The sequence below is a fragment of the Myotis lucifugus genome, unplaced genomic scaffold (assembly GCF_000147115.1).
Source record: "Myotis lucifugus unplaced genomic scaffold, Myoluc2.0 scaffold_561, whole genome shotgun sequence".
Classification (NCBI taxonomy): domain Eukaryota; kingdom Metazoa; phylum Chordata; class Mammalia; order Chiroptera; family Vespertilionidae; genus Myotis; species Myotis lucifugus.
The window spans coordinates 429,622-457,490 of record NW_005871609.1 but is presented as its reverse complement, the minus strand read 5'-3'; the positions used below and the strand labels follow the sequence as shown (position 1 = coordinate 457,490).

Below are 27,869 nucleotides of genomic sequence, written 5' to 3'. Positions count from 1 at the left end.
TATGTTTCCACTTATTTGTATCTTCTTCAATTTCTTTTTTCAGTGTCTTATTATTTCCCAAGTACAGGACTTATACATCGTTGGTTAAATTTCATTCCTAGGTATTTTATTCTTTTTTTAAGCACTGTAAATGGAATTGTTTTCTTAGTTTCCCTTTCTAATGATTCATTATTGGTGTATACAAAATGATTTCTGGATATTTCTTTTGTATCCTGCTACTTTACAGAATTCATTGATCAATTCTAGTAGTTTTTTGGTGGCATCTTTAGGGTTCTCTATATACAGTATCATGTCATCTGCAAATAATGACAGTTTTATTATTCTTCCTTTCCAATTTGGATGCCTTTTATTTCATCTTCTTGTCTGATCGCTGTGGCTAGGACTTCCAGTACCATGTTGAGTGAGAGTGGTCAAAGTGGGCATCCCTGTCTTGTTCCTGATCTTAAGGGGAACACTTGTCATTTCTGCCCATTGAGAATGACGTTGGCTATGGGTTTGTCATATATGGCCTTTATTACATTGAGGTATGTTCCCTCTATTCCCACTTTTCTGAGAGTTTTTATCATAAATGGGTGCTGGATTTTATCAAATGCTTTTTCTGCATCTATAGATATGATCATGTGGTTTTTATTCTGCATTTTGATCTGCAGATATTGTATCAACCTTGCATCCCCAGAATAAATCCCACTTGATCATGGTGTATGATCTTTTTAATGTATTGCTGGACTCGGTTTGTGAATAATTTGTTAAGGATTTTAGCATCTATGTTCTTCAGATATTGGCCTATAATTTTAATTTTTTGTAGTGTCTTTATCTGGTTTTAGAATTAGTATAATGCTGGCCTTGTAAATGAGCTTGGGAGTCTTCCCTCCTCTTGAATTATTTGGAATAGCTTGAGAAGGATATGTGTTATTCTTGGAATGTTTGGTAAAATTCATCTATGAAAGCCAGTGGTCCAGGACTTTTGTTTGTTGGGAGTTTTTTTATTATTATTACTGTTTCATTTCAGTAGTTGTAATCTGTCTATTCAGATTATCTGGTTCTTCCTGATTCATTTTGGAAGACTGTATGTTTCTAGGATTTTATCCATTTCGTCCAGATTGTCCAATTTGTGGGCATATAGCTGCTCATAATATTTTCTTACCATCTTTTGTATTTCTTTGGTGTCAGTTGTTACTTCTCTTTCATTTCTGATTTTATTTATTAGGGTCCTCTCTCTTTTTTCTTGGTGAGTCTGATTAAAGGTTTGTCGATCTTGTTTATCGCTTCAAAGAACCTGCTCTTGGTCTCGTTGATCTTCTATATTGTTTTTTTAGACTGTTTTGTTTATTCTGCTCTGATCTGTTCCTTCCTTCTGCTCACTTTGGGAATTGTTCATTATTCTTTCTCAAGGTCCGTAATTGTCAAGTTAGATTGCTTATTTGAGCTTTTTCTTGTTTCTTGAGATAAGCCTGTAATGCTATGAATTTCCCTCTTAAGACTGCTCTTCCTGTGTCCCACAGATTTTGGGTTGTTGTGTTCTCATTTTCCTTTGTTTCAAGGTATCTTTTGATTTCTTCCTTGATCTCATTGTTAGCCCATTCACTGTTTAGTAAAATGTTATTTAGCTTCCATGTCTTTGTGTGTTTTTCAGTTTTCTTCTTATGATTGATTTTTAGTATCACAACATTATAGTCAGAGAAGATGCTTGATATGATTTCAATTTTCTCAAATATGTTGAGACTTTTATGTGTCCTAACATGTGGTCTATCTAGAAAATGTTACATGTGCACTTGAAAAAATGTATATCCTGCTGCTTTGGGGTGAAATGCTTTGAAGATATCATTTAAATCCATTAGATCTAATGTGTCATTTAAGGCTGCCATCTCCTTGTTGATTTTATGTCTGGAAGATCTATCCATTGATGCTAATGGGGTGTTAAAATCACTATTATGACTGTATTACTGTCAATCTGTCCCTTTATGTCCATCAAGATTTGGTTTACATATTTAGGTGCTACTATGTTGGGTGCATAAATGTTTACAAGGGTTATATCCTCCTGTAGGATTGCTCCCTTTATCATTATGTAGTGGCCTTCTTTGTCTCTTACTATAGGCTTGCTTTCAAAGTCTATTTTATCAGATATAAGTATTGCTACCCCAGCTTTTCTTTTTCCTTTCCATTTGCATGAAATATCTTTTTCCATCCTTTTATTTTTAGTCTGTGTCTTTCTTTCGCTCTCAGGTGGGTCTCTTAAAGACAGCATATGTATGAGTCTTGTTTTCTTATCCATTCAGCTACCCTATGTCTTTTGATTGAAACATTTAAGCCATTTACATTTAAAGTAATTATTGATAGGTACATATTTACTATTATTTTATTTTTTAACTGTGTTCCTGGGTTTTTTCTTTTTCCTCTTCTTCTTTCTCCTCCTTCCTCTTTCCTCTTCCTTCCTTCTCTCCCTCCTCCTCCTCCTTCTTCTTAAAGCAAGTCCTTTAACATTTCTTATAATACTGGTGTGGTGGTAACAAACTCCTTTAGCTTTTTCTTGTCTGGGAAAACATTTCTCTCTTAATTTTAAATGATAGCCTTGCTGGGTAAAGTAGCCTTGGTTGTAGGTCCTTGCTTTTCAACATGTTGAATATGTAATGCCAATCCCTTCTGGCATGAAATGTTCCTGTTGAGAAATCAGCTGGCAGTTTTATGGGAGCTCCCTTGTAGGTAACTAACTGCCTTTCTCTTGTGGCTTAAGATTTCTCTTTATCTTTAACCTTTGGCATTTTAATTATGTTGTGTCTTGGTGTGAGCCTCTTTGAGTCCCTCTTGTTTGGGACTCTCTGAGCTTCTTGGACTTGTGTGTTTTCCTTCACCAGGTTAGGGAATTTTTCAGTCATTATTTCTTTAAATAGGTTGTTAATCCCTTGTTCTCTCTCTTCTCCTTCTGGTATCCCTATGTTGTGAATGTTGTTATACTTCATGTCCCAAAGGTCCCTTAAACTATGCTCATTTTTTAAAAATTCTCTTTTCTTCTTACTCCTCTGATTGGGTGTTTTCCCTACCTTGTCTTCTAAATCACTGATTTGATCCTCCACTTCATCCAACCTACTGTTTTTTCCTTCCAGTGTATTCTTGATTTTGGATATTGCATTCTTCATTTCTGACTGGTCCTTTTTTGTGGTATCTATGTCCTTTTTCATGCTATTGATCATCCTGATAATCATTACTTTGAACTCATTAGCAGATAAATTGCTTGGGTCCATTTCATTTAGTTCTTCTTCTGGACAATCCTCTTGTTCTTTCATTTGGGGTCTGTTCCCTTGTCTCCCCATTTTGGCTGCCTCTTTGTGTTTGTTTCTGTGTATGAGATAGATCTGCTATTACTCCCAGTCTTGTTAGGGTGGCCTTGTATAGTAGGTGTCTTGTGGGACCCAGTGGCACAGTTTCCCTGATCATCTGAGCTGGGTGCTCTGGAATCCCCCTTGTGTATGTAATGTGGGCCCTCCTCTTATAATTGAGTCTTGATTGCTATTGGCCCATTCGTGCATGGGATCGACCCTCTGGCTGGCTGACTGTGATGCTCAACCCTGACCGTGGTGTGCAAGCTGCTGGGCAGGTGATCACACGAAGCAGAATTCCCTCAGCAGGGTTTGGTGCCTGTTGAGATTTCCCTGCAGATATGCTGCTTGTGACGCTTACTGGATCCCTGTTCTGTTGTTGTCTGAACCAGCAGGTGTATTGACTCTGGGCCTTTTCAGAGAGACTCCAGTGCAAGCCAATTTCAGACACTGCCTGTGCCTGGCCCTGGGCAGCCTGTTTGAAGCTATCAGTGATACACAGCTTATGGCTCTCTCTGCTGGGCCTGGTTGCATGTGGAAAGCACTAAGCTGCATACCAGGCTGGCTTTCGGCAGCACCAGGCCTGGGGGGCAGGTCAGCAAGTGTTTCAAAGCTCACAGAGATCTGCCTCCGCCTGCAGGCTCCAGTTAGACTTAGAGCCTCTCGTTGTACTCCTCAGCAAGGCATAAGCTCCATAGGGTAGGGAGAGAGGCATTCCAGTAGGTGGGTCTATTGCTGCCCCACCGGCTATGTGTATGGACCAGATTTCCCTGCCTGAGAAAGATGGCTTCTACAGTATAAAGGAATGACTCAGCACAGGGATCCTGGTGGCTGAGCCCTTAGCTCTCTCCCCAGAGCCACCCACCTCAGACTCTCCCCATGAAGCTCTAGTCCACTCTGCCCTCCCTCCGCCAGAGCCCAGGGTAAGTGACTACAAACAAAATTTGGGGCATTGGCCCTTTAAAGAGGATGTCTGTGTCACTAACCATCTCTCCCTAGTGGACAGAGACCCCATTGCTTTTCATAGCTGGATGCTATGTGGGCTCTTGTCCCAGTTCTGGTGCTCTAGGCTGGGGAGCCTGGCTTGGAGTTTAGACCCCCCACAGCTGAGATATCCCTCCAGAACTTCAGCTGCTGCCTATGACAGCCCAGTCAGCCCTCTTATACCTCTGCACTTCTTCCAGTCTCGATGTGGCTCCTTCTGTAAGTGCTTGGTTATATGGCTTCTCTCCGGCTAGTCTTCAGTTGGTTATTCAGGATGATTGCTCTATAATTTAGTTGTAATTCCAGTTTAGTGCTGGGAGGAGGTGAGTATAGCTTCCACCTAATCTGCCACCATCTTAGTCTGCCTCAGGAATTTCTAAATACACATGTGTGTATATATAAATTCAGGAGTATATATTTGACTAATAAAATTCTGAATTTTATATGTGGGTTGAGGGTGCAGACCCTCAAAAATCCAAGTATAACTTTGGACTCCCCCAAAACTTAACTACTAATAGCATTTTTATAACATACAAAGTATGTATTAATCAACTGTTTGTTATTAAAAAGTGCTAGTAAAAATAATAAGAGAAAATATAGTTACAGCTCTATACATATTTATTTTAAAGACTACATATAAGTGGACCCACACAGTCCAAATTCATGTTGTTCAGGGGTCAACTATTTATACACATCGGCCCTCAAATAACCTCATTTTTTTCAACATCATTTCATTTATAATGTTGATTTTTTTAACAATGATTCCCACCTGTCCGGTGTGGCTCAGTGGTTGAGCATCAACCTATGAACCAGGAGGCCACAGTTCTACTTCCAGTCAGGGCACATGCCCGGGTTGTGGGCTCAATCCCCAGTGTAGGGCATGCAGGAGGCAGCCGATCAATGATTCTCTCTCATCATTGATGTTTCTATCTCTCTCTCCCTCTCCCTTCCTCTCTGAAATCAATAAAAATATGTATATTTTTAAAAAATGATTCCCATACAGGGCCACTGTCTGTGAAGTTCGCACTTCTCCCCATATCTGTGCGGGTTTTCTCTAGGGAGTCCGGTTTCCTCCACATCCCAAAGCTGGGCTCGTTAGGTTAACTGGCACAGCTCCATTGTCCTGTGCTGAGCAGGTGGGTGTGGGTGTGGGTGTGATGGAAGGGGTCCTGTCCAGGGTGGCTCCTTCCTTGCCCATGAGCTACAGCGATAGACACAGCCACCTGCGACCCTGAACTGGAGAAAGTGATCTGGAAAGTAATTATCTTACTAGTCTTTATCAATCTTTCCTAAACGTATGTGTAGCTCACTTTTATTTCAATGTTTAATATCAGAAGTGTTTGGGTCTTTATTTAGACGTTAGGTGATGCTTTTGTGAGTAGGAATATGCTGTAAGAATGTAACTCTTGATTATATCAATCTATAGCAAGATCAGTTTCAGTATACATCATTTCCTTTAAAGTCACAGTTCCCAAGAACTTATTGATGACATGAAGTAAGGACATACAGTATATAAAATAAATCTCAGTCTTTAAAAATCCAGAAAAGCATTCAGATGCACCTTAATAATAACAGACTCCCTTTGAATTCTCAACTTCTGCCCTGCTTCCTTCTCCACAGACTGATTTATCTCCTCAGCAGATATCTTTGAGATAATTCTACAGAGTAAGTTGTCTCCTACCCTGGCTAAATGTTCCGACCTGAGCTCATGGCTCTTGCAGTTATAATAACTGGCAAATATCTATCACTCCTGGGGAGTTGTAACTCAGGATCCACTTCCCTATCATTAAACGTGTAGGGGAGTTGTTATCTTTGACCCAATTATGACAGAAAAAAATCTTCAGAAAAGAGACTCAGAACAGTAAGACCCCCACATATTTCATTACAAGACAAAATCGGGAGAGGTGCTGTCTCAAAGTGCCTGCCCCTCGTAAGGACAACCAACCACTGAGCAAAAGCACTGCCCAGCCTGCCCTTCTCCACAGCCGTCCGCCTGCGTTCTGCGTGCCCTTTGGGGTCTCCAACGGCTTTAGATTTATGAGTCCACACAACAACCACGGGGCATGAACCTCTTAAAACATGTCCTCGTTTTTCTTATTAAGACCATTTAATGCAGACTGATAGGTTACAGGCTTCTTGACCACCGTCTAGGTTACAGCCGTCAACCCTCTACTATCAGTGAGGCAGGAGCGTAAGAAGCTGGGGAAATTCCTGGGCAAGTGCAACCGGGAAACTGAGACGAGATCATTAAACAAGGCCAAACAATTTGAACACTTTACAGTGACTCTATCTTCCCTAACCAAGGCCACTTGAGAGCAAATGGTTTACACCTCCCCTCCCTAACCAGAGAACACAGAGCTTAAATCACGCTGGTCAGGCAGACAGATAACAAAGACCCAATTTACGCCATTTGTGCCAGCCAAACCCAAGGACAGATGGAGTCAGGGGAACAAATAACCAAAACAACAACTAGAGCCAGACAGACCCAAGATAAAAGTAAGGCGGTGAAGGTGACCAGAGAATAATCCCAAACTCCCCTATAAGCTCACCGTGAAGTATCAACATTTCGAAGGCCACACCTGGGAAACTAATGAATATTCTGTAAGACCCTCCCCTGAGACCTCCCTAGGACTCCCGCCAGCAGAGAGATAAAAACCCTCCAAACAAAGGCCCAGCACGCCCGGCCTCTTCTCAGGCATGGACTGTTTATTTTCTCTCTCCTCAACTCTCAGGGTCCCCACAAGACTTGCTCTCTGGGGTGTAGCAGGCAGCAGCAGTTCATCCCAAGCTGACCCCAGCTGAACCCGTCTCCAAGGCCCCCCTTCCTGACTTACCAGTGAGCTGACAGCAGCCTGAGTGGCTCACTCCTGTCCCTGTCACTTGTGCTTCCCAGTGAATTCACGCAGCCCAGTGTGGCTCACTTCTTTCCTACTCTTTACGGAGCTAAGCACAGCTCCGTCTGGCTCGCTCCTGCTTCGACTTCTACCTAAGCCTTCCTGTTTCTGACCCAGCTCTGATGAACACACTCACAATCACCTGGACTCGCATTGTGAAATCTTTCCCGCACGCGGTCAGGAACCCACACCCTCCGGGCCGGCCTCAGCAGACCGCTCCGCCCAGTGTCCTTCTGGTGACAGAAGGGGACCTGGAAGTCTTACTCCTGCTCACCCTCCCGACCAGGTGACCTACCCCTGCCACATCCGTCGTTCCCGAGGCCAGGGCTACACAGAGGTGACGAGCACGGACACGGCCTGGCTCTCTTGCGAGGTCTACGTCCCTGGCTTCTTGAGGTTAAACGTTAGTCTGTCTCAGGCTGAGAGGGAACAACAGGGAAGGAGAGTCTCGCCATAAGGCCCAAGACAGCCGTCGGGCTCTGCCCGAAGCCGCAGGTGTGTGCTTTTCTGCACTGAGCTGAGCTTCAAAGCTTGTCATCACCATTTACTCTTCTATTAAGAGCAAACCTCACTCCTCTGTTCTGAGGTCTTCACAGAAGTCACTCTCCACTGCAGAAAGGCAACTGTACCCCCGCCAGGCGGCCTCTGATGGTCCCCCCACCCGGAGCCCGAGGTCTGTGATCGAGGCCTCGCCATCCCAAAGGGCTACCGCTAAGGTTCAGCTCCTTCCGAGAAGAAAGTGCAATTGCTGCTCAGGAAACACAAAGCAGCCACTTACCTGAGAGGAGGCCGCCTGAGTGTCTGACAGCCACCGCTCGCTGCAGCCGCTCGGGTCTGATGCCGCCGGCGCCGGGGAGGTGCGGTCAGAGCAGGCAGATGCGTGCGTCCCGAAGTGGCTGCGGAGGCAAAACAGGAACCTCTGCGTGCAGGTTCTCCTTTCCGTCTCTGGCCCGCTACCCCGTTTTCGTGAATGCTCCCAGAGGAAATCCCTCTAGGAGAGCAGAAGCTCAAGCCCAGACCCCGAGGGTCCCTCCACCAGGTCAGCAGCTCTCCGAGGGGGTCCCGAGTGGCATCGGCAAGCACCCCTGAGTGAGCAGTCAGCCTCGTGCACACAAATGCAATATGTTGAAGATGAACACAGAACGCGTTCAGAATATACCCACCTCTCTGATCTCTCCCACCCAGTGGCCCGCTCACCACCCACCTGCCGTTTCCTCTGCCTGCACGCATCCCCCAGAGGCCCGGGGGTGACCTGCACACCCCAGATAAGAACTCAAGGCTTCTTTGCTTCAAGGAATCTTTTGCTTTTAAATCACCGCTTCCCAATCAGTGTTCCCAGGCGCAGGCCTTCTCCCGCCGCCCCGCCGGCACGCCCGGTGCCGCTTGCTCTTCCCAAGGACTATGCCCGCGGGTCCTCAGCAGCGGTGCTGGGCGCCAGCCTTTCCCTAATGCGCCCGCATGGCCCGCTGCACGCCACCAACACTGGGACCCGAGGGTTTAAAAATCCCTGAACCTTAGCAGCCGCTCCAGCCCCAGGAGCGGGGCCTCGCTGCTCCGTCCGCAAAGGCCTCGCCGGAGAGCAGCTCAGGAGCCGCTGCTCGATGTGAAAGCCACAAACCTGCCCCTTTCAGACGGCAGTTCTCATCTCACATGTCAATATGCACCAGAAAGTGCCGAGACGGTCATTAACTGATGTGGCAAAGAGATCAAGGGCTACGGTGTCTGTGCACACGGCACATCCTCCTACCGAGACAGAAACAAAAACCGCAGGGAAATGGCAGTTCCGTCCAACAGCGCAGCGCGGGCCACGGGTGGAGCGGCCTCTTCGCTGCGAAGGCGCACGCGGTGCGACAAGATGGCAGCCTGGACCCGCCCCGTGGCTCTCTCCACGGCGCCCCTGGGACCCTAACGGAGTGACACCCAGAACCTGCCAACTAGGGATGTGGCCCCCAGTTTTCAAGGCAGGAACGTGCCCCTCGGAGCCCCCGTGCAGAGATGAGCTGCTTCCCAAGAAGCCGCTGGCCACAGGCTTGTGTGAGCTCACACTCTGACGGAATTAAGGGGTCAACGCACAAAACTCATCATGTCACGTAACCGCACAGAAAGGCTTCATCGGCCAGGGACTTCTGAAGGCCTTCAGCCCCCTGCAGACGGCAGGATTCAATTCCTCTTCTAGACCGGCCTGGTCTCTAGTGTGACAGAACCTCATGGGCATCGGGAAGAAAAAGAGGGAGACTGGCACCCAGGCCATGCCAGAGCCGCGGGTTAAAACCAGCCCTTTCCCTGCTTCCATCCCCGCTGTCCAGCTGCTCTGCTCCTGTGAGGGGAGCGGTGCCTGCCCCTCGGGGAGGAGGAAGCTGGCGGCCGTGCTGTGAGGTGAGCACAGGCCCAGGCAGCAGACTGAGCCACCAGCTGCTCTCCCCCGTGAAGGGCACTGTTGTTCATTTCTGGAGGAAGGAACTGGTTCAAACCACGACCAAGGCCACAAAACAACATGACTGCGGAACCCCCGGGGCCTTTTGTCTAAGGTGACAGACATATCACACAGGCCTGCCCCCCACACAGGCCCGAAGGAAATGACAAGCAAACGCAGCGAAAACAGGTTCCTCCTTCAATGGGATGTGGACTTGGCGGGGTTCCCGTCACAGCAGCTCGCTGTCGGAGAAACGAGGACCCACAGAAAGGCCGCCTCGCCGTGAGAGCTCTATCTGGCAGTCCCCCCGTGGCCCCGTGATTTCTTACTGTTCACACTGCTCTCCTCTCCGTGAGCGGCCTCTGACGACCACCGCCCCGCCAAGCAGGCCCAGACGGAGGTGTAACCGCCGGAAATGTAAACTGCGAACCCTGCCTTGCCACTTCGACCTCCTCGCCCGACCAGGGTCCATCGTGATGTCTACGAACCCACCAGACTCTCATCTGTGGACCAGGATAGCAAAAGAGGGCGGGGCAAGTCCAAGAGGCAGAGCTAACAACCCACAATTTATAACCAGATCTGGGCAAAAACTGTAAAGGTGGTTTTTCATGACGTCCAGTGTACGGTGCCGTCCTAGGGACACCTCCCGCCACCTGGGAGGCGCGTGGAGGGACCGCCCTGTGAAAACGAAGATGGGAGGAGGCACCGTTTCGCTGTCAGAACCGAGACTGAACCCATCGCTCTGGCGCAGGGGGCTGCCTGTCGTCCTTCCTGATGGGCCACACACTCCCTAACGGCTTAGAGAAACCCCAGGCGTCTGCAGGAAGTGGGGGCCGCTGCTGAAAGGTTTCGCGGGACCAGAAGGGGGAGTGTAGCTTATGCACAACACCACTTCCCTGTCTCGCACGCTACAGACCAACAGTCTGTCAGTGCCTCAGCTCACGCAGACTTGGTGCATTTTAGAAATCAAAGACGTTCTGAAGGGTAACACGGGTTAAAAGAATATTTCATTGTAAATAACCGGTAAAATTACTCTATACAGTCCCGCAGAATCTGCTGAAGGGTTTTTCTTGCCTCGGATCTTAAAAGTCAAGAAGGAAGCCAGCGGTAAGAGAGTGAAATGACAAACTGCGCCCGGCAGGACAAAAGGAAGGCCTCCCTCTGCCTCGCCGTCCCTGTCCCTTTACTTCGCTGGGGAGCCGGGTCAGAGCGTGGCTCCTGGTGCGACCACCATGGAGGCAGATGCCGTCCACGCCACGTCGCCCACGTAACTGCCGATGCGTCGCTGAGCGGCGAGGGCAGGCCGTGTGCTCACTCACAGCTGAAAATGTTCCCGGAGCAAAACCAGAGAACGCTTATCCCCAACGCGTCCCGTCCGCCAGCACATCAGGAACCCCGGGGCTCCATTTCCTTCCAAATAAAAGGCTCCGGCATCAGCAGTGTGGCTAACAGGTAGGGCTCTCCCTCAAATAACAGAAAGAGAAGGTGTAATACATCAAGAGCACGGCGAAATAAAGTCTCTCTCCTCAGGAAAAGGGCTCCTTCATTCGATTAGAGGATGTGTGACTAAGGGGTCGTTAGGAGTCTCTTCTGCAAGTGTCTGAGCAGTTCATACATACAACAGGAATCGCCAATCGGTAACTGGTTCCTAAAGTCTTTACTGATGGGTTCCAGAGCCCTCCGTCCCGACCGTCCGGCCGGCTCCACTCCTCCCAGGGCTTCCGTGCCGGGGGCGATACTTCTCAGTGATTCGGTGATTCTCCTGACGTTCTGCAAACTTCCCTCAGTACGTGTCCTCATAGTCTGAGTCCTGGAGAGGAAAGGGCAGCGGCTGTGTGAGTACGGGAAGTATCATTAGAGTCAGAATTTAGCCAATGGCCACACGTTAGGACCCCCCACAGGAACCCAGTTTGGGGCAACATCAACATGAGGTGGCACTGGCTCAATCCACCTACATGGTCTCATGGCGAATTTCTGCTTTGAAACCCTAAGCGTTCCCTTTTCCTCGGTGAATACTTTTTAAAACCTCAGCACTCATAGGAAGGCGCCCAGAGGCTGCAGAACGTGCAGGGCTGTGGCCTGGCGTTTAGGCCAGGAGTCAGGCTCCCTCTGAGTTTCAATCCCTTGCTGGCTGGGTGACCTTGAGTCGCACTCTTTAACTTCTCTAAGCCTCAGTTTCCTCATCTGTAAAATGGGGATAATAAAAATACTGACACCACATAGAACAGCTCCGAAAACGGCATGAGACGATGTCTGTAACTCACTAAACACGGCCTGGCTCTTGGTAAGCTAAGCGCCCGTATTCCAACTTGTCCTCACTGCTTTGCACCCAAAGCGGGCCGTTTGGCGCTCCCAGCACACCACACTCCTGCAGGCCATTCCTTCTCCTGCTCTCCTAGATGACTGCGCATACCTTCCCCTCGCCCGAACCTCCAAAACTGCCTCCTCACTCTCTTCGCAGCTGATGATCTTGCTTCCTCCCATCATGGGAACAGAGAAGCAGTCGGTAGTGAACTTCCGCAAGCTCCCATCACCATAGTTACCGACCCCCTGCATCTAGGCCCACCTACTTGCCCTTCCCGGCTCTGCCGAAGGATATACTGCCCTGCTCTTATCTAAGCCAACGTCTTCACTGGTGCACCAGCGCCTGGAGTCCTCTCAAGGGCAGAGCCTATTTTCCCTTCCTGCCGCTTCCTCTCCTCTCACATACAAATGTGCTCTCAATTCTCCCATCTTAAACGGAAAGCAACTCTCAACACCCACTCCCTCACCTGGTGCCCGATTTCAATGCCTCCCTCCACGGAAACCCCATGAAACACTGTACACCCAGTGTAACCAGCAACATGCTGGTCCAGCTTTCACCCCACTTTTCCCTGAAGCTGCTTTGGCCAAAGTCACCCATCACCCCCACAACCCAGGTCATCCAAGAATCAACGCTCATGTCACTCAACCCAACTCAGAGCGACTGGCACCCCCGTTCTCTTTCCCTTTTCAAACACTCTCTTCACTGGGTCCCTGGAGTCCACTCTCCCGGTCCTCCCGTACCTCAGTGCACAGTCCTTCCAGCCTCCTTTGCTGACTCCCCTTCCTCTCCCCACTCTGTCCGCCTTGGAGAACCCCAGGCCTCAGGCCTTGGGCGTCCACTCTGTCTATACTCATTTCCAGGGTGGAAACAGCTCTCCCAGTCTCTGTCTGCTATTGGCACCTACGCCTGTATCGCCAGTCTAGACCTCTCTTCTGAACTCCACACCTAGAGAACCAACGGCTACTCCACATCTCACCTGGGTGTTTAACACGTGTTTCAAACACCATCCACCCAAACCACGCTCTGGCTCTTCCTCCTAAAGCTGTTTCCCCTCAGAGTTGTACATACTAGAAAGCAGCAACTCTGTTCTACTCCTTGTTCAAGTCCAGGGCCTTGACTCCTCATTCTTTCACACAGACACGCAACCCACCAGTAACGCCGCTGGCTTTACCTTCGAACTATAATCAGAACAGTCACTTCTCACCACCCCCACCCTGACCCCAACCCCACCCTCTCCTCTCACTGGCATTGTTGCTAAAGCCTCCTCACCGGGCTCGCTGGCTCCTTCGTGGTCCCTCACCACCTGGGCTCCACCCAGAAGCCAGAACGAGCCTTTTAAAACATACGTCAGTTCACAATCTGTCAAAAACCACCAATGGATTCCATTTCATTACAAACAAATGTCCAAGTCATTACAATCCCTACAACGTCTACAAGAAATGACATGATGTCTCTGAAGGAAAGGGGTGGGCAGAAGGAGCTTCACAGCTGTGAGCACATAAAACAGCTCATTCTTGTATTATTATTTATCTACGAGGTGTGATAGTCTTATCATTTTTTGTATCCTTACTTATGATTTATCCGTTAGGTAATGATGGCTGGTAATTTCAACAATGACCAACAAAAGTGGAAACAAACATCATGGGGGTGCCAGAAGGAGAAGACAGAGATCAAGAAATTGAAAACCTATTTGAAAAAATAATGACAGAAAAGTTGCTTAACCTGGTGAAAGAAATAGACTTACAAGTCCAGGAAGCACAGAGAGGCCCAAACAAGAGGAACCCAAGGAGGCCCACACCAAGACACAGCATAATTAAAATGCCAAGGGTTAAAGACAAAGAGAGAATCTTAAAAGCAGCAAGAGAAAAGCAGTTCATTACCTGCAAGGGAGCCCATATGACTGACAGCTGACTTCTCAACAAAAACTATGCAGGCAGAGGCCAGGGCAAGAAATACTCAAAGTGATGGAAAGTAAGAACCTACAACCATCAGACTGTCGGCACCTGGGAAATGCTGCTCTCACTCTGATGGGGACGCAGCTACTGGGAGGCCCCAGAGACCAGAGGAGGGACTTGAACCTCCTCCGTGCGGAGCTCGGTCTCCTTGGGAAGGGAAAGAAGAGGCTCCGGGTTGACGTGTGGTGGGAAGTAGAGAGGAGCCGGCGTTTGCACCGTCCGCAGTTACGTGCAGACGTGATGGAGGTGTCACACGGGCTAACCTGACAAGATGAGGTCTGTGCACACGCACTGCCCCATCAATGCCGATTCAGGAGGAGGGCTCTCTTGTGGAAATCAGAAGTTTCTTGGGGGGAAAGTACACCCACAGGGGTCAAATGGGGTCAGGTGTTGCTTGTTCAGTATCTCAAGCCCAGAAAGATTAGTCGATTCTTGAAGGAAATGACATTGAACTTGTATCAAATTCAGCTGCTTTGATTCAGCGAGCCACAACAGTTAAAGCAAGATCAGAAAATGTTTGGATGGTATCTATGTTTCTTTAAAAAGGACCAGTTCCACGGGCTGATGAATAAGATCTAAGTTGTCCAGCTATAGAAACAGCAAGATGCCAGGTGATTCCTCAGACAATTTGCAATATTTTAAAGATGCAATGCCCGGCCAGTGTGGTTCAGTGGCTAAGCATTTGATTCCCGGTCAGGGCACATACCTGAGTTGTGGGCTCGATCCCCAGTGTGGGGCGTGCAGGAGGCAGCCAATCAATGATTCTCTCTCATCATGGATGTTTCTATCTCTCTCTCCCTCTCCCTTCCTCTCTGAAATCAATAAAAATATATTTTTTTAAAAAGATGCAATGAAAGCCATGTAATGAAGGAAAAACCCAAGGGTCTGCAGAAAAGTTCGATTCCGGGCTCTGGATGCAGCCGGTCGAAGTCTCCTAGAGTGAGCGCAGGGCAGAGGACACCCTCCATCAGCAGGTCCCCTGTCACCCAGCGGAGACTGCGCCGCGGAGCCCCTACCCCAGTCCAAAGCCACCACTCTGTGCCCAGGAGACAGAAGACAAAACACAACCGTTTGAGCTGAGGGAGTCCCCTGAACCCTAACAGACCTCGGTTGCCACCATGCTCTGGACCGACCGGCACGACCCTCTGCGGCCACCGAAGGCAAAGGGTCCCCGTAAATGAGCCAAGAAGCGACCCAGGAACAGGGCACAGAAGAGGGGCGTGGCTTACCAAGCACTCGGCACAGCGGACGCAGAGCCTGGCCATGCAGTCGTCCTCCTCTTGGTCAGTGCTGCAAAACAGGACACCGCCCCCCCCGAAACCATCACTGGCTCCGCACGGCACAGCAGGCACTGAGGTCCACAGCTCTGCTGTCAGACCCGGCTCTGCCGTCTTTGGCAGGGTGCCTGGCAGGTGACTTCAGCTCTGGCACTGTTTCCTCATCTATAAAATGCAGATATTAGCCTGGCCGGCGAGGCTCAGGGGTTGAGCGTCAACCTATGAACTAGAAGGTCATGGTTTGATTCCCCGTCAGGGCACATGCATGCATTGTGGGCTCCATCCCCAGTGTGAGGCGTTCAGGAGGCAGCTGATACATGATTCTCTCTCATTATTGATGTTTCTATCTCTCCCTCTCCCTTTCTCTCTGAAAACAATTTTAAAAATGTATTTTAAAAAATTATTGGCTTTAAAAAATAAAAATAATAAAATGCAGATATTACATCTATGCTTAAAGCACAGTGGTTAGGAGTAAATAAAAAATAAATACACATCAAACACATCCACAGTGCCTGGCACATAGTAAGTGCTCAATAAATGGGAGCTGGTCACAGCCACTCCTTTAGAAATGTACGAGCACCAGGCATGCCTGAGGCCTCGTGCTGGGCGGGGGACAAGGCCATCGCTAGAGCACAGCCCCTGGGAGTGTCCCCGCCTCCTGGGGTGAGAGGCCTGCTGAGCCGTAGAAGCTCGCTCGCATGCCAGGCCACCAGGGTTTGAACAGTGGAGGTAACCGCTGTGGAGCAAAGAGGAGGGGTGACTCCTCCTCCCTGAGACTCAGGAAAACTCAAGAGAAGGGTTGCCACTGGGTCTTGGAGGGTGAGGAAGAGCGTTCCAGCGAAAGAGGGAAAGGAGGAGGGGACCCAGGGGAGAGGGAGGGTGTGGCGGGAGACGGGGTGCCCGGAGTGCAGCTTGCGGAGAGAAGACAGAAGCTCGCTGTGGCTGGAACGCAGAGCACACGCACGGGAAGTGGCCGGGGACACGGCGGCTGTGGGAATCCTGCTGGTTCTGAAGGAACGAGGCATCTACTTCACAATTTAAGTTCAGAACCAAAGGACCCATCGTCCAATTTCCAGAGCAGGAAGCTCGTGCCTGCTATCACCCCACCTTTCCCCCAATCTGCCCCCAGGCTTCACTTTCAGCCTCCCGTCCAGTACTGCTCCCCAGAACTAGCCTCTTCGAGGGGAGAGTTCATAAGCCAAACCGAGAAGACAAACGTCACGTGGTCTCACTGCGGAACCTAATGAACAAAGGACTTGACCAACCAAATAAGACCCGAAGCAGGAGGCCTGGGACAACTGGCACACCTCGATGTGGGTGGGGCGAGAAGAGACAAACCCAAGGACTTACATACTTACATGCATAGCCCAATGGGGGGGGGGGGGTAGGAGATATCTGTAATACTATCAACAATAAAAAATATATTAAAAAGGAAAAAAAGGACATTTCACCAGCAGAACTAAGCTTAGCTGGGAGTAAGAAAAGCAAGGATGCAGGGGCCTGGCACCGTCCACAAGGCAGGGATCTGAGAGGGTTAGGGTTCACCGCTCGGGGCTCCGGCTGCACTTACTCATCTGAAACCTCGATGGACGACTTCTTGTAGCCGGACTTGCTCCTCTTCCTCAGCCCCGCAGACTTCCTCACCATTCTCACCAGCAGCAGAGCCACCACCACCGCCGAGGGGACGAAGACGAGGATGGAGAGGAGGGCCACGGAGGACAGCATGGTGCCGAAGCCTGCGGGAGGAGCAGGCAGAGGAGGCCCTGCAGACATGTTCCTTTGACATGAAATGGGTCTCACTTTTGCACTCACACTTTTCTCGTAACAAAAGAAATAGATTCAACAGACAGAAAGGTAAGAACTAAACACGCAAAACGGGTAAAAACTTACCCGGAATCCTACTACCTAGAGCAGTGATGGTGAACCTTTTGAGCTTGCGTGTCAGCATTTTGAAAAACCCTAGCGTAACTCTGGTGCCGTGTCACATATAGAAATTTTTTGATATTTGCAACCATAGTGAAACAAAGACTTGTATTTTTGATATTTATTTTATATATTTAAGTGCCATTTAACAAAGAAAAATCAACCAAAAAAATGAGTTCACGTGTCACCTCTGACACGCGTGTCATAGGTTTACCATCACTGACCTAGAGTAACGCTTTGTCATCTACCCATTCCATCTGCTTCCTAAGACACATGACTAGGGTCTGCATAGGGAGGACAGTGCGTGTTTTTAAAAGCGTGAGTCATATTTTATGTATCATTCCCAACCCCTAGTTACTCACTACACAAGTACCTTATATGTCAGTAAAGGTTCCTTCCAGATCTGACCTTTTGTAAAAATATTTTTTATTGGCTTTTAGAGATAGAGGAAGGGAGAGAGATAGAAAGATAGAGACAAACATCATCAATCGGCTGCCTCCTGCACTGGGGACCGAGCCCACAACCGGGGCATGTGCCCTGACCGGGAATCGAACTGGTGCCCTCTTGGCTTCTGGGTCGACGTTCAACTGCTGAGCCACACCGCCAGGCGAGACCTTTTTCATGGCTCGTAGTATTCTATCGCCCTGTGTCGTTTACGGACTCAGTCCTCGAGTGCTGACCATTCAAGTCACCCCATTCTCTGAAGTTATGAATGACATGATGATCAGCCTTATACATAAACCTTCATGTTGAGCTCTATTTCTTTAAGGTAACTTTTTAAACAGAATTCTAGATGGAAGAGTGCACACCATTAAGACACCCGATTCACACTGCCAGCTGTCTTCCAGAGACACTGTGTCCCTTCTGCTCCCACCACCAGGAGGAAGGTGCTCAGGTCTTTGAAATGTATGGGTGATTGTCTTTTAAAAAATCAGATAGTCCTGTATCTCTAAGCCTTCGGTTCAAATCCAACCAAGGGCTGGGATGCCACTCGTCCCCGGGAAGTGAGGCAGATAAAAAGGGAGTCCTTCGCCTGTTCTCCTGTCACTGAAAGGCAACTGCTGGTCTTCACAGCACAAAGGCGCTGCCTCCACCACGGGGCGGGGGGACCCTCCATCACGGGGTAGGGGGACCACGGGGCGGGGGGGCCTCTTCAGGACCCAGGCAAGCACATGTCTCATCACTGAGGATGAGAACACGTTAGGGAAACCAGATGACTTCTCCTTCACAGAGATAACCATCCTCCGTTTACTCAAGGATTTGTCACACATTGTTCACAAGACCCCTGGTCACCTGAAGTCTAAAACAACAAAGAGAAATGGAGAAACTATGACAATATCTGAAGAAAGACTTCAGTTTGGCCCTAGGCGGTGTGGCTCAGTGGATGCAGCATCGGCCCGCGGACTGCAAGGTCCTGGGTTCGATTCTGGTCAAGGGCTCATGCCTCGGCTGCAGGCTCGATTCCCGGCCCCAGTCAGGGCACCTGGGGGAGGCAACCAATCGATGCATCTCTCTGATGCATCTCTCTCACATCGATGTCTCTCTTTCTCTGTCTCTCCCTCCCTCCCTTCCACTCTCTCTAAAAGTCAATGGGAAAATATCCTCGGGTGAGGATCCACAAAAGAAGGAAAAAGAAAAACGTCGGTTTGCAGAATAAAGATTAAAAAGTGCATCCTAATGGACAACTCAACTGGCTTAAGACAGGTGGCTCCGCTGTCATGGTCTCTTCCCCAGAGCGCAGCCCCACACCCTCAGGGGCTGGAGGAGGCTCACCCCTCTCTGACTGTGAGCCCCTCAGGGCGGTGGGCTCACCCCTCTCTGACTGTGAGCCCCTCAGGGCGGTGGGCTCACCCCTCTCTCTGACTGTGAGCCCCTCAGGGCGGTGAGCTCACCCCTCTCTGACTGTGAGCCCCTCAGGGGCTGGAGGAGGCTCACCCCTCTCTGACTGTGAGCCCCTCAGGGCGGTGGGCTCACCCCTCTCTGACTGTGAGCCCCTCAGGGCGGTGGGCTCACCCCTCTCTCTGACTGTGAGCCCCTCAGGGGCTGGAGGAGGCTCACCCCTCTCTGACTGTGAGCCCCTCAGGGGCAGTGGGCTCACCCCTCTCTGACTGTGAGCCCCTCAGGGCGGTGGGCTCACCCCTCTCTGACTGTGAGCCCCTCAGGGGCAGTGGGCTCACCCCTCTCTGACTGTGAGCCCCTCAGGGCGGTGGGCTCACCCCTCTCTGACTGTGAGCCCCTCAGGGCGGTGGGCTCACCCCTCTCTGACTGTGAGCCCCTCAGGGCGGTGGGCTCACCCCTCTCTGTGACGGTGAGCTCCGTTGCGGGAATGTTATGGTGCACGTCTGGGGGATTCTTCACGGCGCAGCTGAAGGTCCCGTTGTCCCTGGTGGTGGGGTTGCTTATGCTTATGGACGCGTCCCCTTTGTACACGTCTCCGACCCAGGAGATCCGGTCGCGAAACGTGCCCGCGGTGCTGGGGTACTGGAAGGACTGGTAGTGGAAAATCTAAGAAAGCAGCACAGGAGAGAAACAGTTAATTCAAAAAACGCAATGACAGCGGAACGCTTAGAGGTCCCAAGTAAAATAAGGTGTGTCAGGGGTCTTCTCCATTGCGCACTGTTTTATTCTTGGTTTGCCTCCATCCTGTGGGTTCACAGAGGCCAAGGAACCAGAGGCAGGCCTGACGGAAGGCTTCCCCCGCACCCTGGAGCCTCTTCTTGTCTCCCTCACGTCCTGAAGCAGGAGCTCTCTAAGGGCGGGCGATCTCGCCTCAGAGGACACGGGCAATGTCTGGAGACAGTTTTGCTTGTCGCAACGGGGGGAGTGCTGCTGCCTCCCGTGGATGGAGGGCAGGATCTTACTAAAATCCTACGATGGCCCGGCCGGCGTGGCTCAGTGATTGAGCGTCGACCTATGAACCAGAAGGTCACAGTTCAATTCCCAGTCAGGACACATGCCTGAATTGCAGGCTTGATCCCCAGTGTGGGGCGTGCAGGAGGCAGCCGATCCATGATTCTCTCTCATCATGGATGTTTCTATCTCTTTCTCCCTCTCCCTTCCTGTCTGACATCAATAAAAAAATAGATTTAAAAACAAAAATAAAATAAAATCCTATGATGCGTAGAAGAGCCTCCACCACAAAAAGTCCTGCAGCTCAGAATGGCAGCAGTGCCAAAGCTGAGAAACCCTTTTCCAAAGTAGCACCTAATCCTATATAATAAAAGGCTAATATGCAAATCGTCCCCTCGACTGGGAGTTCGACCAGGGGGTGGGGCCGGCCAACCGCCGGAGACCCCTCCCCCCTGCCAGCCCAGCCCCATCTGCCCGATCTGGGCGGGCAGGCTGGGCCCCACCCATGCACAAATTCGTGCACCAGACCTCTAGTCTTCGTCTAACACTGTAGGGTTTACAAATGACTCCTATGCATTTGCCCATTTGAGCCTCATAACAACTACATTTGGGGCAAGTATAATTCTTCCAAATTTATAGAAAGGGAAACAAGGTCCAGAACAAAAAACTAAGTGAGTTATCAAAGGCACATGGCCAGTAAGTGAAAAAGGGGGATTTCTGTATATTTTCAAAATCACCAGGAGGATATGATATAACCAAGCCTCTCTCAAGTTACTTATCTTGGCAATTAACAAAAGTCCGGCTGATGCATGATCAGCACTCAGTCCTACTTGTGGCCACGGGCAGAGGGAAACAAGGCGTGTGCTGAATTACAACACCGCTGCCTCAGGAGGGTGACCGGATGCTTCCCAGCAAAGCACCTACGTACACCTGCTGGTGGCCCGGCAGGTCCTGCGACACCACACGATCATCTCAGGCGGGAGTCTGGCTGTCCCCTTTCTCTGCTTACTTGGCACCTCCCCTCTTCGGAACCACTGCCCAATTGTGAAGAGCAACTTCCCAGAGAAGATGCTGAATCACTTATGGGTCCCTTGTTCATGCATTCATCCAACAACTACGTACTGCACACCTACTGTGTGCTATGCCAAAGGAGATAATGGGAGCCACAGAAGCACAGGCCCTGCTCTCATGGAGTCTGAAGTCTGGTGGGAAACACAGGCATTAATAAATAACAACATGCATGCTCTGTGTTCCACAAAGGGACACAGAGAATGCCTACTGCTGCCCTGGCCCGTGTTGCCCAGTGGATAGAGTGTCGGCCTGCGGATCAAAGGGTCCCGGGCTCTATTCCAGTCAAGGTCACGAATCTCGGTTGCAGGCTCCTCCCCGGCCCAGGCCCTGGTCAGAGCGCATGCAGGAGGCAACCAATCATGCAGGAGGCAACCAACCAATGTGTTTCGATATTTCTCTCTGTCCTTCCCTCTCTCTTACACTTTCTGGGAAAATATCCTTGGGTGAGGATTAAAAAAGAAAAAGAATACCTACTGCTGATGATCAGCATCAACATAAAAGAAAGGGTCTGAAACTCCCTACTGACCAAACAAGGCCTGCTGTGCACTTAGAGATGGATGTGACCTCGAATTCCAAGTTCAGTGGAGGTGCAAATCCTGGTTAGTCTGCCAGGACGTAACTGCAGCATCACTTCATGTGCCTTTAAAGGCCCAGGAACTCCGAGCTGGTGAACGGGCTTCCTGACCAGCTCACAGGAAGCGCCACACAAGAACCCTTGCTGTTTGCATCTGAGGTTTCTGACCCAAGAAAATCCCCCTTGCTTCTTCTGTCCTACTTTTGGCCACGGGGGCAGAACGAAACAAGGCCAGCCACAGTTTCCAACCACTCAAAATAAAGTGAACTATTTTAAGTTTAAAGAAAAAAAAGGACCATGAATACAGCCTGGTTTCCTTCACCAGAGCCACCGGCCTAACCCCAAGCTTCCTGGCAGTCAACAAGGACTCCTAACACGAAATGCAAAGCCACACGTTAAAATCAATCGGAAAGTTTTCCCAATGAAGGAAACAGGAAAGCAGATTAAAGGGACTTCCAATACTACAGTCCTATACACAGCTGACATCCACATTCCTGACCGCAGCTACCCTGAGCCGAGGGTGCTGCTGGAGACATAACAAGGGGGTTTTGTTTGTTGTTGTTGTTGTTAATCCTCACCCGAGGATATTTTTCCATTGATCTTTTATAGAGAGAGTGGAAAAGAGAGGAAAAGACGGAGAATAACATCGTTGTGAGAGAGACTCGTGCATTGGTTGCCTCCTGCACATGCCCCGACTAGGGCCCAGGCCAGGAGGAGTCTTTAACCGAGGTACGTGCCCTTGACCGGAATCGAACCTGGGACCCTTCAGTCCAAGGGCCGACCCTCTATCCACGGAGCCAAACCAGCCAGGGCAAGAGAAAGGGCTTTTTAACTAGACCTCCACATGGGATCTGAACCATAAATGCAGTCTATATGTGACACAAGGATACTGCTTCTACTATTAACAGACCATCTGTCACCGACAGCATCTGTCAGTCATCAAAGGAACCACCTAAATCAGTGCTGAGGTTTACACTACGGCGCCGCCAGCGAATCCACAGAGCACAGGTCCAGAGCAGACACGCCCACTGAGGCCACCTGGGCGGCAGGACGTGAGCAGCTGTGAGAGAGGGATGCCTGCGCTGGGACCCAGAGAACCTTTCTCCCCACCGGTCCTGCAGGACCACTGAGCACACGGAACCTGAAAACGAAGCTACGAAGCCAGGCCAACAGAAACCACCAAGAGGGAGCACGTCCAGCCACATGTCCTCTGAACTTCGGACGAGCTATTTCCTGTCGCTTATTTGCAACTCTTGCAGCGAAGAATGAACAGCCTCACGTGACCCAGTGACGGTCGGGCAGGTGACGCACATCCTCCAGTCTGACGGCGGAGGGGCGCCTGGACTCGGGGTGAAAGGGCCCCCGGCTGCGGAGCACAGGAGACGCGAGGACAGCTGTTTGCCACACACTTACTGACTCTGTGCGGCTGCTGCTGGGGGGCCGGTAGGTCCAGTCTATGGTGAGCTTGTCAGTGACAGACGACGTCGACTTGAAAATGCATTTCAACTTGATCTTCTCTCCAACATAACCCCGGACATGCGCATCCACTTTAATCTCCAAGGTGAGGACCGTGTGAACACCTGGTCAAAGCAAGCCAGACATTGGAAATTTGTTCGTTTGGAATATAGAGATGACTGAACGATATAAACGTGCTACTTATCGTTTTTCAGGCTCTCATAAACACCATCGCAACGAACACCTCCCCGTACCAGCCCGGGGGACCAGGCGGACATCCGCATCCATCACGGCAGTGTTTTTGCCGTTTTACAGTATGAAGTCGTAGGAGGAATGCTGGGTGAAACTGTAAAAGTGGGTTTTCCCAAACACAGATGCGTGGCTGGACTGGTGCGAACAAGTGGGTCAGCCCACAGCACGCCAAGCGGCGCCACCACCCACGCCCCTCACACTCCTCCAGGAACATGTCGCTATTGTGGTTTGAGGGACTTCCCCCAGGACAGCATGGCTACAACCTGCAGCTGCCACTGCCTCAACCACCGGCACAGTGCGAATAGGAAAAAAGACAGGACTTTATTTTTTGGTTTGTGTGTGTATGTGTGTTTTGTTTGTTTGTTTTTCAAAAAATCATATAAAACTGCCCTAAGGTTCTATCTAGCTTTGTTTTGGTTTTTCAGTCTTAAAGCTGGTTAATGACTCACACATCCACTAAAAGTAAACCAGGGCACCCTAGCCGGTTTGGCTCAGTGGATAGAGTGTCGGCCTGCAGGCTGAAGGGTCCCGTGTTCGACTCTGGTCAAGGTCACAAGCTTGGGTTGCAGGCTGGATCCCCAGTGGGGGGGCCTGCAGGAGGCAGCCAATCAACGATTCTCTCTCATCATTGATGTTTCTATCTCTCTCCCTTTCTCTTCCTCTCTGAAATCAATAAAATAGATTAAAGAAAAGAAAAATTTAAAAGTAAACTAGGGGGAGGAAAACAAAACAACCTAATGCATTCTAAAATCTATCTACAGGCGGTCCTCGGGTTACGTCGGACTCAACGTACGTCGTTTCATGGTTACATCGCCAGCTCCCACCTAAACTAATAAAAGGGAAATATGCTAATTAAACCGGGAGACCTTCCAGACAAAGCCATGGTGGCGGGGCCGAGGCAGAGGCGGTTAGGGGCAATCAGGCCAGAAGGGGAGGGCAATTGGAGGAGGGCAGGCCGGCTGGGGGTGGGGGCAGTTGGGGGTGAGCAAGCCAGCAGTGGGGGGCAGTAGGGGCCATTCAGGCCGGCAGGAAGGGCAGTTGGGGGCGAGCAGGCCGACAAGCAGAGTGGTTAGGGGTGATCAGGCAGGCAGGCAGGTGAGCAGTTAGGAGCCAGCGGTCCCGGATTGCGAGAGGGATGTCTTACTGCCACAGGGATCGGGCCTAAACTGGCAGTTGGACATCCCCTGAGGGGTCCCAGATTGGAGAGGGTGCAGGCCAGGCTGAGGGACACCCCCCACCACCCCATGCAAGAATTTCATGCACCGGGCCACTAGTTTATACAAAAAAAAGTTGCATCATTTTGACATATGTACATATGTGCTTTATGTTTTTTTATTATTTATTTACCACAAGTAAAGGTCAGGAATTGTTATCTTTCTTTTAAATTTTTTTACTGTGTATGTGCTCCATGTGAGTGACGTAGGTGCTTATGTAGGTGGGTTCCGACTTACGGCAAAAATTGCGTTACATCGCACCATAGGAACGGATTTCTGACGTAACCCAAGGACCTACCGTATATAAAACCCTAATATGCAAATAGACCGAACAGCAGAACCACCGAACAACTGGTCGCTATGACGTGTGATGACCACCAGGGGGTGCGCATGGAATATGACGGGCATCAGCAGCAGGCAGCAGAGCACACCACATGGCAGGCATCAGCTGCGACGGGATGGTGGAGCAGGTGAGTGGGGGCACCAGACCAAGGCGGGGCGCCGGTCGCTGTCATTGGGGCAAGCCTCTGGTGGTTACTGAAAATGCTTTGCTCCCACGTGCTACAGTCCTGCCCAATGCTCGCACCTGCCGCCAGCGCCAGCCCCACTCGCACCCGCTGCCGGTGCTGGAGCCGCCACTCACACCTGCTGCCAGCACCCGGTGCCGGCCCTGATCGCTCGGCACTGTCTGCGGGTGCGAGCAGCGGCTGCCGGCCCCGATCGCCCCTCAGGGCTTCTCCACCTCCCCCTGCTCCTGAGGGGCAATCAGGACTGGCAGCCACCTCTTGCACCCGCTGCCAGTGATGACCCCGCTTACATCCGCAGCCGGCCCTGCTCGCACCCGCAGTCGGTGCCAGAGCCGCCACTCGCACCCACTGCTGGCACCCAGCGCCAGTCCCAATCGCTTGGTGCCGTCAGCAGGTGGAAGCGGTGGCTGCTGGCCCAGATTGTCCCTGAGGGCTCCTCCACCTCCCCCTGCTCCTGAGGGGTGATCGGGGCAGCAGCTGCCACTCGCACCCAACTGACGGCGCCGGCCCCACTCGCACCTGCTGCTGGTACCAGCCCCCATCGCTCCGGCTGTCAGCGGGTGTGAGCGGGGCCACCGCCGTTGGCACATGGGAGTGGCAGCAATGGGGGTGCCGACAGACAGGGGACCAGGGGCCATGGCAGGAGGGGCCGGGCGGGGCACAGAGGATGGGTCAAGACCTGCCCCTGTGCCCACTGTGGCCCACAGTTCCTTTCAAGGTGCACAAATGCATGCACTGGGCCCCTAGTGTAAAAATAAAAGCCCTGGCCAGTTGCCCAGTGGTTAGAGTGTCAGCCTGGTCATGGGTTCGATTCCTCAGGTACCTCAGTTGCAGGTTCCCCAGCCCCCATTGGGGCAAGTGGGAGAGCCAACTGATGTGTCTGATAAACCAGGAGCCACAGTTCGATTCTCGGTCAGGACACATGCCAGGTTGTGCGCTCGATCCCCAGTAGGGGGCGTGCAGGAGGCAGCCGATGGATTGTTCTCTCTCATCATTGATGTTTCTTTCCCTCTCCCTCTCTCTTCCTCTCTGACATCAATAAAAATATATATTTTTAAAGTAAAAATAAGATATCATTTTTAAATTCTCTAGAGACTTACTCTTTCCAAAACCACCTCACATATCCAGCTCTGAAGCTCCACCCCCACAAGAGTGGGCCCTTTCTTCTGCCCAATCCCCTCTGCCTCGGAGAACAGTGAGCGGAACTCTGTTTCCCACGTGGGCGCCGGCTTTGAGGAAAGCAGCCGCTGGGGCTGTTTCTTGCTCCTTCTCTAGGCAATGGCCCAGGCTCTGGGCTCACAGAGCAGGAGGCTGAAGGCAGCAGCCGCAAGACCCCAAAGCCAAGCTCCCCAGGCAGCAGCCGGGCGCATCCCGGGCCATCGCTCGCCGGCCCTGTGCCCTTAGCAAGTTACTTTCCTGCTTCAGTTCCTCGCTCTGTGGGGATGATCACAGCACGGCTCCCAGCAGCTCGGGAGGAATACATGAGTTAAGACACGTACAGCCCGAGAAGCCCAACCCACCCAGAGCGAGTGCGCCACGCTCCATCAGAGCCTCCTCCTCACTGCACCTCAGTCCTGCCCACGCTCCCAGACAGGCGGCCCCAGGCAGGCGTCCCAGCCAGGCCTGCCCTTCCGCTGCTCAGCCCTTCTTCCTGCTCCTCTCCAGACAATCCAGTCCGTTCACATTCTCTGGAAGGAGGACACCAGGGCTGCTCACAGCTCTGCTAAGACCTGACCCGCCCCACGATGACAGTAGGATGACAGTGAGGATGACAGTGAGGATGACAGTGACTTCTGGTTCGCCCACAGCGTCCTCTCTGCGGCCAGGCGCCCCCGTCGATGCTCTGGGATGCAGTGCTGCCTGGAAGGCCTCCATCCCTCCGCCCAGCTCTCTCCGGGGGCCTCACTCTTGAGCCACCTTGAATCACTCAAGAAGCAGCTGAGAAAATGCCAGGTGGGAGTGGATGGGTGAACTACGCTCTCCCGGACCCCAGTCCTTTCTTCTGAAGCATAAATGTAGCATTTTAACGTGTGGGTTTAGAATTAGACAGATCGGGGCTTCGATTTCTAGCCCAGCCACTTCCTAGCTGTAAGTCCTGGACCACAGTCACCTAATCTGCTCAAGCCCGTTTCCTCTGTTGGAAAATGGGAATAACAAGACCTATTTCACTGGATCTCGGGGAGGAGGCAATGAGATCAAATAATAACCACAAAACGAGCAACACAGCGCCTGAAACAGAAGCTTTCCATAGAGGTTATTATCATTAAAATAAACGTCACAGACATTCAAAACCCTCCAAGAATTCTCTATCGGGCTGTAGAATAAAATCCAAATAGCGACGCCCTGACCCAAGCCTGTGCTTCTCCACCCCACCCCCCACCCCCCACCCACCCCCACCCACCCCCTTTCCTGGCCCTGAACGTCCTGCCATTTCCTACATGTACTGTTCTCCGTTCACACTGTGTGCCTTGCCTTTGTCCGGAAGGATCTCCCCACCCCTACGAGTGCTGCCTGGGCTGCCCCCATCACACCAAGGTCACAGGCCTTCAAAACCCAGTCGAGCAGCTGCCCCCTTTGACTCCCGCCCGAAGGCCCGGATGCAGCTCCCTGCATTTCTGAATGTTCTCACTGCATCGAGTACACAATGCTCCTCGAGGGCATACACCGCTGGTTATACTGTTTCAAAAGACGGTTTCTTCTGGGGAGAAACACCGTTTACAGTGTTTCCAACATTCTCAACCCCTGTGCTCCTGGGCCTGTGGCTGGTGCGCTCCTGGCCTGTGGCCGATGCGCTCCTGGGCCTGTGGCTGGTGGGGCACTCCTGGGCCTGTGGCCGATGCGCTCCTGGGCCTGTGGCTGGT

At 50.9% G+C, this 27,869-nt stretch overlaps 3 protein-coding genes across 4 annotated transcripts in view; all 3 read right to left on the bottom strand.

Moving 5' to 3' along the window:
* The window catches only part of JAML (junction adhesion molecule like), a 37,430-nt gene extending 26,987 nt beyond the window's left edge, over window positions 1–10,443 (bottom strand). Inside the window, exon 1 of the mRNA XM_006104310.3 lies at window positions 7,971–10,443. Coding sequence (XP_006104372.2) covers window positions 7,971–8,422 — 452 coding nt within the window. The 5' untranslated portion in view covers window positions 8,423–10,443. The remainder of the gene's footprint in view (window positions 1–7,970) is intronic.
* Window positions 10,444–10,593: 150 nt separating this feature from the next.
* On the bottom strand, window positions 10,594–19,498 carry MPZL3 (myelin protein zero like 3). Its single transcript, XM_023745622.1, has 3 exons — window positions 19,360–19,498; window positions 16,713–16,960; window positions 10,594–11,415 (listed from the first exon to the last, which is right to left on the bottom strand). Exons 2-3 carry the CDS (start codon window positions 16,913–16,915, stop codon window positions 11,172–11,174), a joined length of 447 nt encoding a protein of 148 aa, XP_023601390.1. The 5' UTR covers window positions 16,916–16,960; window positions 19,360–19,498; the 3' UTR covers window positions 10,594–11,171.
* A 3,481-nt stretch (window positions 19,499–22,979) lies between these two features.
* The window catches only part of MPZL2 (myelin protein zero like 2), a 27,464-nt gene continuing 22,574 nt past the window's right edge, over window positions 22,980–27,869 (bottom strand). The window contains exon 5 of one of the 2 annotated variants that reach the window (XM_023745621.1): window positions 22,980–23,140. In XM_023745621.1, coding sequence (XP_023601389.1) covers window positions 23,110–23,140 — 31 coding nt within the window. In that variant the 3' untranslated portion in view covers window positions 22,980–23,109. The remainder of the gene's footprint in view (window positions 23,141–27,869) is intronic. The other variant, XM_023745620.1, reaches the window with a different exon arrangement.

What these genes read in the sequence shown, in the direction of transcription:
- MPZL3 (XM_023745622.1), bottom strand. Translation starts at nt 16,915, where the DNA reads ATGTCTGCAGGGCCTCCTCTGCCTGCTCCTCCCGCAGGCTTCGGCACC. An exon ending in TCCATCGAGGTTTCAGATGA is followed by an intron (nt 11,416 to 16,712) that starts GTAAGTGCAGCC and finishes TTTCCTCTCCAG; the next exon opens with GACTCAGACTATGAGGACAC.